General features: G+C 51.0%; 1 protein-coding gene across 2 annotated transcripts in view; it reads left to right on the top strand.

The window, feature by feature from the left end:
- The window catches only part of TADA1 (transcriptional adaptor 1), a 27,440-nt gene extending 8,079 nt beyond the window's left edge, over window positions 1-19,361 (top strand). The window contains exons 5-8 of one of the 2 annotated variants that reach the window (XM_023931830.2): window positions 1,759-1,968; window positions 2,925-3,076; window positions 3,941-4,103; window positions 4,997-5,439. In XM_023931830.2, coding sequence (XP_023787598.1) covers window positions 1,759-1,968; window positions 2,925-3,076; window positions 3,941-4,103; window positions 4,997-5,149 — 678 coding nt within the window. In that variant the 3' untranslated portion in view covers window positions 5,150-5,439. Of the gene's footprint in view, window positions 1-1,758; window positions 1,969-2,924; window positions 3,077-3,940; window positions 4,104-4,996; window positions 5,440-17,693 lie in introns of those variants that run through there. The other variant, XM_023931829.2, reaches the window with a different exon arrangement.
- Window positions 19,362-20,465: the final 1,104 nt, after the last annotated feature.

Raw genomic sequence — 20,465 nt, forward strand, 5'->3', positions numbered from 1 at the left:
AGGGACTATGATTAGGCACTCTGTGTGTGTGCCTCACAGACCAGTGCTCCAAAGGAATGCAAGTCCAGCTGAAGGCTCCAAATTGGAAAGGCTGGAAATTGTCAAATTACTTTGCAGTGCTCACAGCTGCAAGCTGAACTGTGGTGTTCTGAATTCTGTCTGTGTTATCTTGCCTGTCTTCAAACCTCACTGTAACTCTTCAGTTCAGTAGATGAGAGCTTGAGCAGCAAGTTGTGGTGTAGTGGAAATCTTAAGAGTTTGATTTACTCACTCCCCCTAGGATACAGCAGATTTCCAGTGTGTGTTTATACACGTGTTCAGGAATGCTTGGCAGTAAGCACTGTATGAAGTGCATGTTATGATAAATGGGCTTGTCTGGTACTAGTGGAATTCCTGACTAGTGTGAACTTGGAAGTGCCTTGGTATTTCATAATGTTTCCCTCACTGGTCAGAATAACAGCTGTGAATGACCACAGGTCAATCCCAGTTGACTTCCCCTCTCCCAAACCACATTCCTCTTGAGAGTTGCTTACGTTTTGGAGGTATTTTTTTTTTCCAGGCATGTGACTTTCCTGTAATGAAAGCATCAAGCTTTAGAATTGTGGGGAGGGAAACCTGCTTTCACATCAGCAGTGGGTGGATAGGTTTTTCACTCTGAGTTAAATGCCACACTGTCCTTTGACTAAAGCAGCCCCTCTTTCTCCCCTGAAACTAAGATGTGAGAAATCCACTTTGCTGCATATTCATGGTTCTTATTTAAAGTGTGTGTGTTTGTCCTGGTGCCCCATAAGAGCCTTGCAGCAATCTCCATTCCAGAGGCAGTAAAGGGTCAGGAGTTGTGGGAGTATGATGAGTCTTGTTCCCTTGTGGGTTAGAGCTGGGCCAAGCACATGGCTGGGCTCAAGGATCAATAATTTCCATTTGCTTTGTTCCCCCTCTTTATCAGGGGTCTGAGGAACAATCACAGGCATTCAGAGCTTGAGACACAATGCAGCCAAGGAATTGTGCTGGAATACCTGTGGCCTGGGAAATGCCACCTTCTGGTATGAATTCCTGTTCTGTGAGGAGTTTTTACCCTAAATAACCAAGTCAGTTTTGTAAAATAGTCATAATCTATCTCAGTGGCTGCTCTGTAACATAGCGCTGCTTACAGTAGTGAAAGTACACAGGGAGGCTGGAGTATGAAATCAGTGCTGGAATTGGGCTAAGTTTAAAGCATTAGAGAAGTGTAAGAATCAATCACACAAGTTTAGGATCATGGGTTTTAATCTGCAGGGAAACTGTACAGATAGTAAGTAAAAAATACACCCTTCTGTACCAGAAATGACTAAATAGATGAGAATTCTTCAACACAAAAGGTGTCTGAGAGATGTGAAAGTCCAGTCACTGGCCTGGGTGGTGTGAAGGGAGGTAAGGACAGTCACTGACCACATTTGGGACTCCCAGGAGAATCAAATCTAGCAGGTAGGGAAGTACAGAGCAGACCAGAGCAGGTGAGTCTTCATGTGCTGTGTAGAACTTGCTGCAGTGTGTTGTGGATACCCAAAGTTCAGGTGGTTTGGGGTGCTACTGGACAAGTCCAATGAAAGGATACCAACACTGACTTAGCAATTTCTTCAGTCACAAGTCACTGGGGAGGATTTTTTGAGGATTTTTTTTATAGGTGTAGGCTTTCTGACTGGGGAAGGGATGTCCCCTTGATGAACCAAAGGGTCTGAATGAATATTATCTTACCCCTGAACGTTGTGTTTGTGACAGCACCGGTTCCAGCCTCAGAACCCGCTGTCGGGAGCCCAGCAGTTCGTGGCAAAGGATCCTCAGGAGGATGATGATTTGAAGCTGTGCTCTCACACCATGATGCTCCCAACACGTGGCCAGCTGGAAGGGAGGATGATTGTCACTGCCTATGAGCACGGGCTGGACAATGTCACCGAGGAGGCGGTGACAGCTGTTGTTTATGCTGTGGAGGTGAGGCTGGGCTGGGGGGCAGCAGTGGGCTGGTGACACCAGCAGCAAAAGGCTCTGTGTGCAGCCTGGGGTGGGAACCTGCTGCTCTGATTGTTCTCCAGTTGCCCCAGAGCACTGTGAGAATGGAGAATCTCAGGCCCTAGATGTGAAGTCTTGGACTTCTGCCTGCAAGTGTTAGTTTTGATGTACTTGCACAGTACCCCAGGCATGCTTTAGTAGCTGTTGTGGGAAATGCTGTTCCTGTCACTTAAAAGCAGGGACAAAATGGGAATGCCAGCTTGATCAATTCTATAAAAAGCAATCTGTTACAGGCACAGGGTCTGGCCTGGCCATGAAGGGGCAGGATCAGGTGATACCTGCAGGTGAGAGCTGGTTTGGCTTTGGCTATTGGTGGTGCATCACTTTACAGATCCCAGGAATGACACAGCCACTGCTTGGAGCATTGGCTTGTGGATGGTTTTCTGTGCTCAGCATGTGGAGGCCAGCCTGAGTTCCCCATCTGGGAGTAAGGCCAAATTAAGAAGTTGTCTGCTTTTGTTTTTTCAGACTCTTCCTTCTCCAGCACTTTTCAGGCAAATGAAAAAGATGAGTGAGTGTCTTTTCACTGTCATTTCAGGGTGTGACTTTCAGTTCAAGTGTAACATCTAGTGTCAGTTAGGAGATCTTAACCAGAGGTTGGGAATTTCCTAGCACTGAAGACACCCCTTTGACATTTGAAGCAGGACATCACATATTAAAGTATAGTTCACAGGCTGATGCTTACGAAGTGCCATGTTCCCTGTATCCAAGTGTTTGATAATGAAAACATCCTGTAGATTGTCCAGATATTGCTGCCCTTCCATCTTTAGATCCCTGTGGTCATAGCAGCACTGCTTCTGTCTTGCCAGTTGGTGAGGCCCTTTTAGCCACGAGTGAATAAATCAGCACATGTCACAAGCTCTGTTTTTTCATTGCAGAACCACCTTAAGGACATTCTGACCTCTGTGATATCCAGGAGGAAAGCCTATCGTCTGAGGGATGGCCATTTCAAGTATGCCTTTGGAAGCAATGTCAACCCTCAGCCGTATCTGAAGAACAGTGTTGTTGCTTATAACAACTTAATTGAGTGGTAAGGAGCTGGCAGCACGCTGATAATGTACATGGGTTTTGCTAGTCTTGAAATTTATTCCATGGCTTAGTTTCTTCTTTATGTGTGTTGATGGTATCTTGCTTTCACACACTAGGAAGGCATTGGAGGAGTGGGAGTGTGGGGATTCCCAGCACTGAACTGTAGAGCAGTGTTAACATCTCATGTTACATCTCTCTCCCTCACCTCTGCTTGTCCAGCAGTTTATGACTGCTTTTTGGAAACTCCAGTAGCACAGCAATTCTCTGTCTTTGTAGAGGCCCAGCTGTTGTGCCACAGGGTTGAAATGTCAGGGAGGAGCTGCAGGACACTGCCATCCTGTCCTTTCCTGCATCCAAATGTCTTTGTGGTTCCTTGGCACATCTTTCCAGCTAGCAGGGCTTCGAGGTCCTCCTCTTGGGAGTCTCAAAGAGTTTGTGCAGTGTACACTTCTGTGTACAGAAGGCAGTTTTGTTTGTCTGTGGCAGCTCCTAGCAGTTGACAGGTCGTGGGTGTTTGAAGATTTGGTTGTACACTACAAGCAACTCTGCCTAACGGACAGTGTTTCAGTTTATTGTTGTCTGTGCCTTAATTTTTATGCTGGCTAGAAACTATTGGCTGCAAGTAACAAAAGTTTGCACAACTGAGACCATTTAAGCAGGGCTGGAGCATGTTGGGGGTCAGTCCACGCTCCTTGTTAAACTGGAATTTGAAAGAAATTTTTATTAGAGCTGAAATGGCTTTATGTACACATACATACACATACACCACATCAGCTGGTGCAGAACATCAGGGCCCCAGCTGTGTGACAGCCACAGCTGGTGCTGCTTTTGTGACTGGGATTTTTCCTGCCTGCTCTGCCCCCAGCCCCCCGAGCAGCGCGACGCCCTCGGCGGGTCAGGGCCTGGCTCCCCCTCCCGCTCCTGACGATGCTGAGCAGCAGGCAGCCCTGCTCCTGGCCTGCTCTGGGGACACCCTGCCAGCATCCCTGCCTCCAGTCAACATGTACGACCTCTTTGAGGCTCTGCAGGTAAGCTGGTCCTGTCACACCTTCGTGTCACCAGCGGCGCTGTCCTGGGTGCCAGGTCTTAGGTGTGGTTTAGGTGCATGCAGGGGGGATTTGTTTTCTCTTCCCATAGTCTCTTCCCTTCTTTGCCTCTCAGATTCTTTGGCTTTGATTTGTTCCCACTGTTAACTCACGGTTTAATGCCTGCTCTGGTCCCCTTGGTCACAGAGCTGATGAGGAAATCTCTCTCACAGCTGTGCAAGATGGGTGAACTCTTCCTCTGCAGCAAGGCTGCAGTGATTACACCAGGACTGAGCTGGGTAGATTCTGACAGTGCTGCAGCAAAAATAACTTACCTGGCACGTCCCTTCTCACTCCTCATGTTCCACGTGGATACTTTGAGGAGCACTTGGTCCTGGCATGCAGGCCAGTGCAGTGGGTTAGCCGTGATCACCCCAGCCCCAGGGAGGCATTTGAGGTCAGCTGGGTGGATCTTCGTTGGGGAAATGGCTGGCTGTGGTTCCCTCCTTCTCTAGCAGCTGTGGGGGCATTGCCTAGTTTGAATGTCTAAAATTAGCTGTGAGAAATTGCCCCTTGATCTCTGCTGTTGTGAACAGGCCTCGGGATTTTGTCTCACAGCTGTGGATACAGACCAGAGCTGGAATCAAGCGCTCATCTCATGTTTAGTCAGAATTGTTTCTATGGTTTTGGTGACCAATTATTGATTGCCACAAACAAAATGACTACTGCCTTACCATGGCAGTCCCTTAGAAAGTGGTGTAAGAGGTGGCAGTGCTGGCAGGGAGCAGCTTTCCCTGCGAGGCTCCCTGTGTTCCCACTGCTGAGCTGGCATGCTGTGCTAGGGGCGGGTTATCCCCTGCTAAGTGTGCAGCTTGTTTCCCACCATGCATTTCCAGGTGCACAAAGAAGTGATCCCTGCACACACTGTCTATGCTCTAAACATTGAGAGGATTGTCATGAAACTCTGGCACCCAAACCACGAGGAGCTGCAGCAGGACAAGATCCATCGGCAGCGCCTGGCGACCAAGGAGGGCCTCCTGCTCTGCTAGAGCTGGGCAGCCCTGCCAGCCCTCAGGTGGCTCCAGCCTCCTCCTGGCACTTGTCATTTTGGATGCTCCTTACAAACCTGTGTCAGCATCTCCAGGATGATGTGATTTATGAGTCAGCTTTTCCTATGGAAACGGGACTGAGTTGTGGGACACTTCCTCTGCTTCCCCAGAGTCATGTGCCCTGGAGTACTTGCAGCAATGCCACTGAACTGGTAAAGAGAAACAAGACACGTTTGCAAGGACTGTTTTTAGGAAAAATAAACGTGAGAGTGGAAAGAGTTGGTTTTAAATAAGGTGTGCTCTTGTCTTTTTTTATGAGCATGGAGAATCTGCCTCCTTGCCCTCCCCTCTCAGGTAGTTTCCCTCCTGAGCTCAGGCTCCAGAGGCCTTGTCCAGCTTCTCTTGCAGCTTGTGGGATCCTTTTCCTTAACTGGTTCTGGGGTGGGCTCTTGTGAAGATGAGCAATTCTCTAAGCTGACATTGGTCCTCTTCTACCAGGAGAGCTTCTGATTAGAAACTGTGACAAAACAAAGCAAAAAGGGGCTTGGTGTTGGAAGCTCCTTGGATATGCAGCATGAACAAATCTCTCCTATCACTTCCTTGTAAAAATACACAGCCTTGTATTACTTTGTTATGAAATTGTGCAGCCACACCTCTCCACGTGGGAGAGGTGCAGATCACTGTGTAAAAGGAGAAACTCCACCTGGGTTTCAGGTGCTCTTCTCTATTCCTGAGGCAGCTGTGGGAAACTGGCTTATTATAACAAGAAAATTCCATTTAAGTGTCTTAATTACTACATAACCTGGAGGTGCTGCTGAAGTTGGACTCGCTGTGCCTTCAGGTTAATGGAATTGAAACAGCTTCTTCTGGGGGAATATGAAAGGGGAAGCCCATGGTTCCACTTTATTCTGGCTTTCCTGTTTGGAATGTATTTGGATGAGAGGCCTGTTGTACTTCTTGTGAAGTTTTCTTCTCTGTTGTACCCCCCAGGACTGAGGAGGATGCAGATCCCTGATGTTTCTTTGCAGTTACTGTTTTTAGAAGTTCCTTTCCTGACCCCTGTGACTGTTCATGTTGCACCAGTGTTGTAACAAGGGATGTGCAGCTGCCCAGGTGTTCCTGGCTCTCCTGCATCGCCTTTGGGATGTGCTGTGGAGGCAGGCAGAGCAAGAAGCAGTGTCTATTGGTGTCTCTCTTCATGAGGAGATCATCTTAGGATTTTGAAGAAACTGGGAAAGGCAAGGACACAAGTGCAGCAGGGCCTGGTAGGATGGGAGCAGCTGTAGGTGGGTCTGGCAGTGTGAGGTTAAGAGGGGACAAAAGATGGACAATTTCTTTTGCTCCTCTTATTTTGACTGCTTTGTTTCTCTGTATTGAAGCTGGTCAAAGCCTGCCTGAGCTGAAAAGTTGACCTCAGTGGCTTTTACATGAGAGTTTTTAAAAGCATTGTTTAACCTTAGTAACTGTATGGTGGTGAGCTCATCAAGCCACCCAAAATACAGACTGTGGGGTGTGGGAGGGAGATTTCCCAGATAGCTGTGATGCTTCTGGTGTAAAATGAAAGCATCGAGTTTGTTTGCTAGAAACTCTGGGGCAGCTCTGAGGATCTCAGATCTGTAGAAAGCACCCAGCCTCCGACAGCATCACAGGCGGGTTCTGAAACAAAATTCTGTGTGTGGCACTAGAATCTCCCTCCTGTTTGTCTGAGCTGTGTTCTGAAGAGCCAAGTCATCTATTCCACACTGACAGTGGGCTATTTGGTGTTTGTCTGCTGCACAACAAAGGCTTGAGTGAGGAACCCGTGTCAGCTGCGTTGCAGAGCTCTGAAAACTGAAAGGCACACGTTCTCAAAGCACTTTCCCATGAAGTGTTTTTGTGAGAAATGATGCTTGATAGGCTGCTTGGGTCATGGAGCTGCAAGGGATCACAGAAAATTCTGAGTTGGAAGGGAGCCACAAGGAGTCCAGCACTTAAGGGAACGGCCCATCTGGAGATCAGACCAGCACCGTGCTCTGAGCAGCTGAGCTCATCCCTGTGCCTGGCTGGAGGCTGCTGTTCCACTCCCTGCTGAAAGAAGGGCCAAGCTCAAAACTAGAGCAGGTTGTTTATTTCTAGAGATGAGACCAGAGAAGTGGTGCCATTTCCAGTTCTGCTGTGGGACCAGTGAAGGTTTTCCTTGTTGCCCTGCCCTGAGGGCAGGTGCTGGCACTGCCAGGTGTCACTGTTAGGCTGTGACATGACATGTCTGTCTTCACTACAGCCCTCTGAAATGAGTAACACTGAACTTCAAAGTTTCAGCACAGAAATCAGTGTGGCAGGGTCTGTCTTCTGCCCCGAGACCCATCCAGAAGCTGCCAGCTCCTAGCAAAACTGTTCCTGACAGATGTCAGCTCAAAAACTTCCAGTGGAACTTCAAAGTTATCTTGGGCAACCTGGTGTGCTTCTAGTGGCCTCCATCACCAAAGGCTTTTTCCTCTGACCTCCTGCTGCAGGCCTGGAATTTGTTATGGTTGTGCCAGAATATGGAAAGGCAGAAGGAGAGGGATAAGACATCACCTGTCACGTCCTCAAGAGCGAGAATTGCATCTTCTGCTCTTAACCCCGTAGGAACTGTGCTGTGTACTGAAAGTTGCCACTCTGGGAGTTTCTATTGCTTCTGCTTCCACTTCTAGATCTGTAGTGAAAAAACCACTGGCCACCTCATGAACAGGGGGAAGAAGTGCTTGAGATCTTCACCAGGCTTTATTCATGGCCTGGGTTAGGGTGAAGTTGTTCCTCTCATCCCAGAAATGCTCAATGTGATCTGCAGCCCTGGGAGTGTAGGAATCAGAAAGAAAATCTGTAATTTTCAGACAGAATGTAGCCCTCTCCTCAACACCCCCAAACAGCCAAACCCTTGCTCCTCACACTTTGGTCTTGCCTGGCTGGGGCTGTGTTGGTTTATTAATTAAAAAGCACCGTTTCCATTTGAATTTCTGAAACCAGTTTCCCAGCTCTGGGCTGGGTTTGCTGTTCATTAAAGGCTCCCACAATCAGATATCTCCTTCTGTGTGCAGTGCCAGCCACTTCTGAAATGCCACTGCGGTAAGAGCAACGAGCTGGGGCCGCTTGCATCTCACAGGAAGGGCTGCTGGCCTTTCCATGGAGCACCCTGGAGCTTCTCTGAGTCCTCTGAAGGCTTTTAAACCCTCTTCTGGAATGTGTCAGCAGGGCTCCTGCCCAGCTCCTGCCTCTCATCTCCCCTGCTCCGCTCTGGCCAGCTCTGCACCTCCGGAGGTGCTTTGGCCCCAGCTGAGCAATCTTCCCTCTACTTCTATTTATATCTCACAGAGATGCTCCAGATGCATTTGGGAGAGGAGCAGCAGGTGCTTGTCTGTGCAGTGTAGTCTTTCTGTGAAATGCAGGCTTGATTTTCAGAAATTTATGGTTTGTTGGTGTGTTGTCGATGGGAGCAGCCACTCTGTTTTTTCCTAGAGCAACATAAATACTTCAGACTTCTTTTTTTCCACTGAAACTTTAATTTCTCACTAAAATGCTGTTTTCCCACCACAAAGAAAGCAAAAGACAGCTCAGCCTGCTTTATTTTCACCTCTGTGTCTAGCCTCTCCAAAATACTCACCAGAAGTTTGTTCCAAGCTGTCAAATGTAGGTTTTAGCTCTATAATAAATAGAGCATTGAACAACTCCATAATAAGTGACTTCAGAATAATTCTTATCCACTCTCTGCATTCCCTAAAGACATGAAAAGAGGGAGCAAGAGCCTGGCTCTGCTCCTGTGCCCTGGCAGTGCCTGGTGCAGCTTTGCTGTTTTTCTGATGCCTCACTAAAGAATCGATGCTGCAGGGTCATTCTCCTTTCTCATGTGTTGGAGATTCATCTCTGAATTCCTCCTGCTCTGCAAAATGTCTCAGCTGGACTCCATGGTTTCCCTTGGAACCTGTGAGCAGGGGCTGTGTGAGAGCTGGGCTGGACCTTCATTGTGGTTCCCTTATTCTGTCAGTACATCCCAGCACTGGAGGGAAGTGTCAGAGCAGAGCTTTGTCTTGGTGTCCCTTCTGGAGCTGTCACAGAGCCCTGGGGAGTGGCAGCAGCTGCATCTCACAACTCTTTGTGTTGGTAGTGCTAAAAAATGGGGGTAAAAAGCCCTTGGAGCAAGAAAATCAAGTATTTACTTTGCTGCCCCAAACCAGCTTGTACACACTGGTGCAGCAAACCCTAAATCCTGGGACAGCAGGGCCCTGGGCAGCACATCCCAGTGTGGTGAGGCTGTTTGTTTCTTTTCATTAGAAATGTTAGAAAAGCTGATATGGGAAGCAGACAGGAAGGACAGAACCCAGTCTCCAAACCTCAGGAAGCGTTGAGGGCAGCCTTGGCTCAGGGAGAAGCACGGGGCTGGGCAGCAGCTCCTGTGGTTTTCTGACCCTGTGACCTGCCCTGCAAAGGACGTGGGGCTGGCTGGGAAGCCCCTTCTCATTACCAAAACTCTTGCAATTTCCTGGAGCTTCCCAAGAAAACACAGCAGGGTCTCAGAGGAGACCCTCGAGCCACGGACGCAGTCTCTGCCGGAGGGACACGTCAGTGCCGGGCAGGGCAGCTGCTCCTCTGACCTCCTGCTTTTGTGTGCTCACCCTGCTCAGACACTGGTGGGGGTTTGTGTCATCTTCAGGGTGCCCATGAGTGGAGAAAAAACAAAGACAGAAAGGCAGCAGCACACACAGACAGGTTGAGAAAGCACCTGAGCAGAGCCCGGCGTGGTCAGCAGCTGTGGGTGACAAACCCAGCGTGCTCCTGCCGGCAGCTGCCTCTCTCAAAGTGCTGTTCTGGAGGCTCAGCCTGGCTGTTCCCTGCTGCATGGGGGTGTTACAGCTCATCCCAGCCTCCCATTTCCAGCTGCCAAGGATCTGGTGTGCAAGTAGTGGATGTGTTTGCAGCTTTGGCATTGTAGAGAGCGAATCCACGCGCTGGATCCATGTCAAGTGGCCTCCTCCACACCAGTGCTCGAGGGGAGGAGCTGGCCCTGCACACTGCTGAGCTCATTAAAGCTTCACTTACACATCCACAGCCAAAAAATTAAAGGAATAAAACAAACAAAGTCTGAAGAGCATCGTTAATACAGAGCAGCCACTGCTATTTGGAAAACACACTTTGAAATACTGATATGGAGTCTCTCAAGACTTGAACCAGTTTTGCTATTTCCTTTTTTCAGTCATTAATCAGTGGCTATAACCAGACAGTTATCATTAAACACTGTGAATGTCTTAGGCTTGGCTAATCTTTTGAGGAAAAGAAAAGACAATCCCAAGATGAATGGGCTCTCTGGAGGAGAGACACCAGCAGTGAGCTCAGCAGGACTCAGCAGTAACTTGGGGAAGGGTGATTCTGACCACCAACCCTGCCCTATCTTGCAGAAATGAAAAGCATAAAAGCGTGAGCAGAGGAAGGAGCAGCTTCCTCCCAACGTGTGTCCCCCACCCAAATCCTCCCCCTCTCCCAAATCCCAAATCCTGGGAAGGAGGTGATGGACAATGGGCCGTGTTCCCGGTGTGCCACACTGCTGCTGGCCCAGCTGGCCCCAGTGGGGCCAGGGAGGAGCTGGGCTGTGCCTGCAGCCAGCCAGGCTGCCTGGATGGCAGGATCAGTTCACCAGGGAGGGCTGGGCACACCTGTGCTCCTGCAGCCCGGGGCAGAACCTCACTGCGGCATCAAAGCGACCGAGGATGGAGCACGATGCAGATGAGCTGCACCTCAGAGCTGGTGCCTAACCACAGCTGTGCCTCTGCCTGGGCTGTGGGGATGAGCTGATGGGTCTCCTTCTGCAGCTTCCTGCTCACCTGGAAGGTGCTCGAGGCACTGGCAGCTGGAAGCACGTCCTGAGGTGCCGATGGAGACCGGCAGAGGAGCAGGCAGAGCGTGGCTTTGTTGGTTTTTGTTGGCATCGAGGTGAGGACACACATCTGATTCCACAAGCACTTTGTGGCTCTTGCTTTTGCTACTACTGAAAGGGAACATGTGACAAATACAAGCAGGGGCCTGACAGCTTAAACACCAGATTGTCCTGGCTATGGAGGAGCGTCTTGGTGCTCCCAGCAGCCCTTCACTCACTGCCTGCTCTCATTCCTATTCCTGTAAGTGTATTTAGTTCTGATACTAAACTTGGAGCAAACTCAAAGACCATTAGTCATGGCTTCTGCTTTCTGGGGCTTTAATTACTTTTTAATGCTTTCTGAAAATGGTAACCACAGGGGAAAACGTGGTCTTTAGCCAGAGGCTGGGCTGAAGTGGCTGGAATGATTCTGACCATCAGTTTTTTATGAGAACAAGATTTCCAGTTCCTGCAGAAACATGTCCTTGGTCTCGTGCTCCCCTCTCTGCTGGGCTGATTCAGTGCTCTAGGTGTGTCCCACACCTGTGATCCCAGCACCCTCAGGCATGAGAATGCCCTGGGCACGAGTCTGTGCTCCCTGGCAGGTGTCACAGGTGAGAGAGAGGAGCTGGAGCTGCTTTTCAAACTGAAGCTGAGGAGGGAGGGAAGGACTTGGGGTTTCTTTCAAAGAGCAGATGTGTGGGCCGTGCCTGAGGCACACTTGCTCCCTGGGCAGGGTAACCTGTGCTGCTCCAGTGGAGCAAGTGCAGTTTGCCCCAGTTTGTTTGAAGTCTGGAGAAGTCCAGAGGCTGCTCCTGCTGGCGGCCATGCAGGACAAGGCTGAGGGCAGTTTTGGGAGGTTCACAGGGAGCTGGGGATCTGGGAGGCTGCAGCTGCTCTCCTGTGGCACAGGAGGGGGTTCCAAAAGCCCCCCTTAGCTGCAGTTCCCAGGTGGCAGGTGGAGCCTGGCCCTCTGGAGCAGCTCTGTTCCCTGAGCCAGCGGTGTCCTTGCTCACAGCAGCAGGCCCAGGGCTTGTCTCAGCTGGGCAGTTGAACCCACCCAAAACCCCAGGCAGCTTCACTTGGCATCACTGGCAAATGCAGAGCTGCCATCCCAGAGACTCCAGTCCATGCCAGGTGTCAGAGAAGTGGTGGGCACACAGGACAGAGGGGGAGCAGCCACCCCACCACCATCACTGAACAGCTGTGGAGGAAGCCCTGGGCTGCAGACCTGAGCATGACCACCAAGAAGCAGCAGTCTGGATGCTGATGCCACATCACATCTCCTCCCAGGCCCTGTGGCTGCCAGGGTATGGCCAATGGCTCCTCTCCAGGGTGAGCAGCTCGCCGAGTGGGCACTGTGGGGCCGTCACCGAGGGGGCAAACGAAGCCGTGGGAGCAGCCCATGGTGTGCTGCTGCAGGAGGCTCCTGTCCCTGCTTGGGTCTTCTGGAAATCCCCTGGCACCATCGTGGTGGCTGTGTGAGCCTGGCAGAGGCTGAGGTGGGGGGAAAAGGGAGACCAGGATGGCTGTGGCTGCCACCACATCTCGCTCTGTTGGGGAAATTCCTTCGGCAGTTTAACGATATCTCTGCATCACCCTTATCTATGGTTGTCTGCTCACTTCAGGAGCGAGTTTTCTGTTTAAGGCACATCATCTAAAGTCTGATTCCTTCCCAGGATCACCAGGCAGAAGCCCATCACCCTTCAAGCACGAAGGCTGATGTGTGCCCTTGGCACGTCCCAGTGCCCCAGTTAGGAGCTTGCCTGGGGAGGGGGTCTGGCATCTCACGTGGCACGAGGATGCTGCTTTCCCCTTGCTGGGCTGGAACACAGTCCATGGAGTAACAGAGAGGATTTGGTGGTGTCTGGGTAAGTAAGATCTGTGTGTGCCTCCTCCTGCAGTGTTTGCCACAGAGTTCCAGAGTCATTTGGTTGGAGAAGACCTGAGACCAGCGAGTCCAAGCCGTGCCCCAGCCCATGGCACTGAGCGCCCTGTCCAGGCTGCAAACTCCTCCAGGGGTGGTGACTCCAGCACCTCCCAGGGCAGCCCATTCCAGTGTCCCTTTCTGTGCAGAAATTCCTCCCAGTGTCCAACCCCCACCTCCCCAGGCACAGCTTAGGGCTGTGTCCTCTTGTCCTGTCACAAGTGACCTGGGAGAAGAGGCCAAACCCTGCCTGGCTCCAATCTCCTTTCAGGCAGCTGTAGAGAGTGATAAGGTCACCCTGAGCCTCCTCCAGGGCAAGACCCACTGGTCCCTGGGAACACCCCTGGAGGCCATCTGGGTGCAGCAGTGCTCACCATCACTCTCTGGGCCTGGCCACCCAGCCAGCTCTTAACCCAGCCAAGAGTGCTCCTGTCCAAGGCGTGGGCTGCAGCTTTTCCAGGGAATGCTCTGGGAGACGGTGCCAAAGGCTTTGCTGACAGGCCTGTCCTTCCCCACATCCTTCTTGTGGGTGGGCCTCACACTGGACAACCTCCAGTCATTTGGGGCCTTCCCAGTTTTCCAGGATTGATCATAAATGAGGGAGAGCTCCCTCGTGACTGCAGGATGAAACTATCCTGTCCTGCTGAGCACTCGAGCTCAGATTCATCTCGGTGGGCCACGGAACCACAAGGGTACAGGAGATTCACCCCTGTGGGCCCTGCTGAGGCTCCCCCCTGCCAGGTGCTCTCTCAGCCCCTGGGCAGCCACAAGTGGTGGGAAATGCTTCTCCAAAGCCCGAGAAAATGCAAATATCTGCACGGAAAATTTCCCCCTGGCCCACTCCCACAGCCCATCTCTGGTCCTGTGCAGCCCCCAGGACTTTGCTGCACGTGTGTGGGGAGAGCTGGAAGTGACAGTGGGGATGCCTGGGGGGAAAAGGGCTGAAAAAGGGAAAGTGCAGCCAGCTAAAAGCTTCTCTGAGGGCTCTGCACCCACGAGTAGGGACCACATGCATCTCATATGGGAGATGCATGACAGAGCAGTTGCCCTCCCACCACTGCCTCGCTGTGAGCTCATTTCCTGCAGTTTATCTCCTCTTGGGCAGCTTGTGTGCAAACCATTCAGCTTGGAGAAGACCTTTAAGATCAGAAAGTCCAGACTTCAGCTTGGCCCTGCCTGAGAGAAGCTCAAAGGAATTAATTTTGCAGGAACGCACGGGAAACCTGAGAAACGCAGAATTATTTCTCCAGGAGTCAGCAGCGGCTGGGCCACGCAGCCTGATGCTGAGTGCTGGCCCAGAGAGCAGATGAAACGCTGCTCCCACATTAAATCTCACATTAAAGTGAGTAAATCATGCTGGCAGTGACCTGGCTCCCCAAACAGGCAGCCCTAACCCTGACACCTTGCCTTTCCAGCTGTCAGTAGCCTGAAATCCACTTCATTAATTTCATTCCCTCCACTCCTCCCACACGACCTGGAGTGAAGCAAATCACACTTAATTCACCAGTCACCAGAAGCTGAGGGAAGCTGATGAAATGGTCCCAAGATTTCCCAGCTTGTGCTGATTTTGAGCCAGGGGGTGGCACAGGCAGCCCAGCAAAGCCACCCGGCCCTGCCAAGCTTTCACAGCCACAGGTGATGCCATGGGGCACTCAGCACTCACTACATTTGTCTAAGCTGATTATTTCCTGGATTACCTGGCACACAGCAGACTGCCAAGAGACTTTTTGTGCCCAGGAGGCATCAGCTTGAGAAGAGGTCTAAAAGAAAACCATAAAATTCTGGATGTGTGGGGAGGAGAGGGGAGAGCAGGTTTCTGGTGGCACTCAGGGCTCACTCCAGGGCTTCCCCTGCCACTCTGTTTTTCTGGGGGCATCGCTGCCTTATGTCTCCAGGGAAATCCCTCCCTGCTCCCTGCACAGCAAAGCTGCTTGTTGGGGAAATCAGCTTGTTACTCTTCAGCTCTCATGAAAGCCAGCAAGCACAGAGACAGAGGGCAAGGGCTGCTCAAAAATAAGATGTGCCCAAGCAATTTGTGGTTTGAGACAGCAGGTGCCCGTGGTGTCAGAGAGCTGCAGCTCAGATGCTCTCAGCTCTCTGATCCTCCAAGGCAGCTCTGGCTGGGCATGGACAATTCCCTCAGCTGCCTGACTCCTTTCTGAGGCTTCAGAGCAGGGCTGGGGTTCCTCACAGGCTTTGAAGGTGACCTCAGGGTGAGGACAGCACTGGGACACGGCTCCTCTCCAGGAGCTGGTATCCAGCACAGAGAAACCCTCTGCCCCAGAAGACTGTCAGCATCTGACAGGTGGGGTTTTGCTTTTTCATCTTTCAAGATTTCAAAAGCCTTGAGGATGCTAGCACTGGGTTGCTTTGACTTTGGGAAAATCACAGCCTTTAGGAGCACGTTTTTACCCCAGATTGGACTACATGCATCCTGTGTTATTGAAAACCTACAAAGAACTCTGCATGGGGAGAAGGAAAGACACCAACCCACAGGTCCCAGCATCAAAACCCCCTGCTCAGCTTGAGGGACACTGTGCTGAGGCAGCAGGGACCAGTTGGCACCCCCTGGCTCTGGGTGTCTGCCTTAGAACCCTGCAATAGTTTGGTTTGGGACCTTAAAGCCCTTTCAGTTCCAACCCCACTAGACCAGGTTCCTCCAAGACTAGGAAGGGGCATTTACATCTCCTCTGGGAAACCTTTAGCAGTGCCTCTCCACCCTCATAAAAATTTTTTTTTCCTAATATCTAGCCCAAATAGAAGCCATTCCTCCCTTATCCTTACAAAATTTCCCTCAGTCTTTCTCAGGCTTGCTCCAGGTCTCCTTTGCAGGCTGAGCCATGCCAGCTCCCCCAGCCTTAGGGAACATCAGATGAAGGGGCTCCCAGGCCCTGTGTCTACACCTCTGCCAACGCTTTCAGTGGTCACTCTGCTCAGGAGTGGGATTTTGTACATGCAGCCAGAGTTAGCCAGAGACTGGCAGAGCTCCTGGCCTGCCTGTGTCTCTCTGGCAGCCCCACAACCCCCTGGCTTTCATTTCAGCTCAAGGACACCCAGCCATCTCCATTTCAGAGGCTGGAATTTTCCCTCCACCCCTGCTCTCCCCATCCCAGGGTCTCTCTGCTGGTTTTGCACTGGGATGTGGCTCTAGGGCAGGGGTGGCTGTACTGCCCATTGTGGTGGGCTCCTGGGAGGCAGCACACTCCACCTAAAAACTTCCAGCTGACTTGAGCAGGTTCAGTTTTTCCACCCCATCTCCTGCCCAAGTCATTGCAGTGTTGATGGTGTTGCAGGGTGCACTGCTCCTGGCACTATGCACTCTGTTACCAGCTGAAATTCTCTGGGACTTTTTCTTTTTTTCTTTTTTTCTTCTGCTTTGTTCAGCCACCCAATACCAGAAGACTTTTTCCAGAAAAAAAACCCCCACCAACCCAAAACTGATTTTTTTGCAGTTAAGCCTAAACCTAAGCCTAAACCCATATCTAATGCTAGAAAGCAAAGGGACCACAAGGAAGCTCTTCAGACACTCCTGCTGGCATGATGTGATTTTAAAAGTCTCTCCTTCATTCCAGACAGGGCTGAGGATATCACAACCTTGACACAAGTGTGCGTGCCATGGGCAGCCACAGGGGCTTCGTTTTCCAGCCCTAACCAACACCTCTGCCCAGATCTGCGTGGATTTTGTAGATGGCAAGTGTGCAACTACCCGTGAGTCATAACCACAAATGCTTCTATCCATTAGCAAAATCAGCCTGCCAGGATTAATGTAACCACAGAAAAATCAGCAGAGGGAGCAGAAAATACACCGGGAGAATCTTTTACCCGAAAGATGGGCAAAGCACAGCCCAAAGCGTTTGAGGTTTGATGGCAGGTCACAGCTGGGTCTCCTACCACGACCCACCATCTCAGCCTGGGGGCAGTGGCCTGCCTTCCCCTCTGTCCCAGAGCTCCCAGCAGGACTGACACAGCTTTCAGTGCCAAGGGCACGTGCAAGAGCGAGCCCGAGCGCGGGCACATTCCCCACCACCTCCTCAGAGCAGGCCTGGAGAAGGTCACAGATGAGAGCCTGTGGCATTCAGAGCTGAGAAAGCCCCGCTGCCTCCCTGCCCTGTCACTTGGTGACCTAGTTGAGTCATGGCAGGCAGAGACATCCTGCACTGTGCTGGCACTGACTGGGGACAGCAAGGGGCTCCTCCAGAGCCGGGGGAGCAGGCCAAGAGGGCACCTCCAGGCAGGGCTGCCTCCTCCAAGAGCTTTCTGTGATTCAGCTCCCTCCCAGCTGATGTGCAGGAGAGGTGGCACAAGCTGAGGGTGAGGAAAGGATCCAGGCTCTGGGGGAGCCCCTCAGGGCCCGGCTCAAACACCCCAGGCGAGTTCGGATGCGCCTTCGCCGCTCGCCCGTCTTGCTCGAGTTTCAAAGAAAACAGATCCACGTGTTGAGTCACTGCTTGGGGTTTTATCTGATCAGTGTGGAACTGCATCCCCATGGGGCAGGACACATGTGTGACCTCCTCCCCAGGCTGCTTGGACGGGGGCAGTGGAAGGCAGGCGCTGCTGCCGCCGGCTGCGGCCCCCATAGCACCCCCCACGCACTGAAAGCATTTCCTGGGAAAAAGCAAAGATCTCTTGTTGTTCTTGGCACCAAAAGTTGCTCAGAATTGCAAAAGAAAGGCTGAGACTTGTTGGTTTTATTTATTTTTTTTTCCCCTTCTGTTTTTGACCTGAAATGTTGTGTTGTGTTTATTTTTTTGCAGGCTGAAGGCCTCTCCAGCTACCAAGGCAGAAGGGCTGGGGCTCTTTGTGCCCAGGGTTTTCTCTGAAGCAGAGCCAGCACAGCGAGGCTCCACCTCATCTCAGGTGGAGGCTCTCCTTGTCTTAGGAGAAGAAACACTTTCCCTCTGATCTGGGCTCTCAGTTGTGTCTGTGCTGAAGATGCAATTGAAAGAATTAATTTTTGTAAGGTTCTATGAAGCAAAGGTTCTGAAAAACCTTTTTGTAGGTTCTGAAAAAGCAAAGATGAGGAAGAGACAAATGATCAAGATGGAGATGTCATCAAATTCCTGGGTTATAACTCACTGACTTTGCAGCCCTGAGTCTGTTGGAAGGACCTGTCTGAGGGAAAATGAAGGGCTCCAAGGATCTGTTTCACACACGTGAGCTCTGCCAGCCTGCTGGGGAGAGGACAGCGCCTGCCTCAGTGCATCTGCCTCGGTGAGGAGCTGGGAAACCCTTCCCAGCTGCCAGGCAAAGAGGGTGATCAGCACGTGGAGCTCATTGCAGGATGCTGGGAAGAGCCTTTGAGACTGTCCAGGACTTGTCTGGGGAAAGGGATGAATCAGGGTGGAAGGAACCAGGATATTTGTGTATATATGTTCTGGCCTTTCATCCTGATAAGCCAGGGAGGGGAAGAGGATGAGGCCACTGGTGCTGCTTGGGTGAGGATTGTGCATTTTCTGCCTGCTCTGCCAGTGGCACATTGGTGTGAGCTCCTGCCTGCTGCAGAGAGAAGTGATTCCTGCCATGTCCATCTCATGCTCATCCCAGGGGATACAGCAGGCAAGGAGCCCCAGCCGTGCCCCTGGAGCCCAGGCACATCTGTGTGCCACGGGGAGAAACTCTGGGCTATTTTTCACCTAAGGACTGGTGAAAGTGGCAGATGGAGAAGAGAGCAAACTGCAGACATCCCTGGGGAGGATGCTCAGGACTGCTCAGCCTGCCCAGATCTCACATCCCTCGCACTGCCGGGGTCCCTGGGGCTGGCAGTGTGACACGGGCAGGGAGCCACAGCCCTGGAGCTGTCAGGCTGTGAAGGCTGCTGAGCACGGCTGCTGCAGTGTGTGGAGCAGAGGAAACCTCTGGCTTTTCTGGGGTTACTCATCTGGGGCTCTCGGGCTCACTCATCCCTGGAGCCCTGGGTGCGCACGGGCACGGCCCCTGCGGCAAACACACGGGGGCTGTCTGCAGGCTTCACAGCTGGGGAACAATGCTGCAGCAGCTGGGAAATGCCTGTCTCCTGCTAGGGACAAAAAGAAATCCTCAAAAACCAGAAGAAAAGAGAATAATGAATTTGCAGGCCTCCCTTGCAGCCTCTGGTTTGCACTTCTTAGCGATGGGATCCCTCCTCCGGGGAGGAATGGGGAGAAGCAAATCGATAGGAGTTATTCTGGTGTTGAGAAATACAACTGTGCTGCTGGTTAATGTGGTGCAGACACTGAAGTTTGAAGATTGAAGGCCTCAAGGACTGATCTGCCACAGGCACCCTTGGGTAAAGGGTCAAGGACCACCTGATTTTTGGAGATAAAAATTATAATAAAAGTTTAAACCTCCAGAAACCCAGTTGTGATGCGAACTTTTCAATCATTCATTAAAGCTGCACCTAGATAATTCAGTGTTCTGCAAGTAAAAGGATTAAAAAGAGAAAACTGAGCTCTTTTTTTTCCTGTGTGCTGTGTTAGAACAGAGATTGGCACCTGGTGCCAGCAGCCTTCCCCCTGCAGGGTCTGGAGAAGGGAACAGTGATGCTGCTGGGAAAATCTCCATCAGGACTTGTGTGAGACCAAGGAGAATGTTGGGAGAGTTTACAGTGGTTTCAGATGGACATTTCCCAATATTGAAACAGTTACAGTGGAGTTATTACACAGGATGGAAGCGCTGTACTTGCTGGGTTTTAAGTGCTGGAGTTTTTTAATTGCTGAAGAAGTGGTCAGGGCTGAAGGATTAGTGACCATGATCTGACTGTATGAGCAAAAGGAGGGCAGCCCTAGCCAGTAATACAGCTACTAGATATTGCAGAAGAGCTAATATAAGTTAGGGGAAACTATGAGCCAAATTGACCAGGTGGAAAGAACAATAGCAAAATGACTGTGAATGGAAAGTAAAATTACTCCTCAACATGAATTTGAGAGACAGCAAAGGAAACAATTTAGGCAGAAGTTTAACCTGTCAGCTGTTAGAAATGAGAAAGCAATCTTGAGAAAACAGAAAAGAGTTCATGGTGATCATGAAGGTGAAGCATTGCTCTAATCAGTGTGGTTTTACTGACTCCAGATCCTGATTCAGTCTCTGAAGTTCCACAGCGATGGATTAACCTTTGCTGATGAAGCTGATGGTGACAGGCAGGGGAAAGTGCTACTGCATTCATCCTGACCAGCAAAAGATGCTAAAATATCATCCCAATAAAACACTGCCAAAGGGGTGAAGTGTCTCAAGCAGGAAATGGCACTGCACATGGATCTTCCTTGCTGGGCTTGGCTGGGGCAGGAATAACCTCTAACCCTTCTCCACCTCTGGAATGCCACAGCTGGAAGTAAATTCAGGGCCATCAGCACCAATTAAGAAGCACAAGTCACCCCAAAAGAGAGGCTGGGATTTGCAGACAGAGCTGTTGCAGTCTCCAGCCTGTCTCTGTCCCAGGAAAGCCACCAGCTCTTAACTCCCTTTCTTCCTACTCTGCCCACCACCCAATTGCTCATGCTTCAGCAAATTAAGGGAATTAATAAGGCTAATAAAAGGAAGTGCTTCTGCCT

This window comes from Cyanistes caeruleus, chromosome 9 (assembly GCF_971803275.1).
Source record: "Cyanistes caeruleus chromosome 9, bCyaCae1.hap1.1, whole genome shotgun sequence".
Taxonomy (NCBI): Eukaryota; Metazoa; Chordata; class Aves; order Passeriformes; family Paridae; genus Cyanistes; species Cyanistes caeruleus.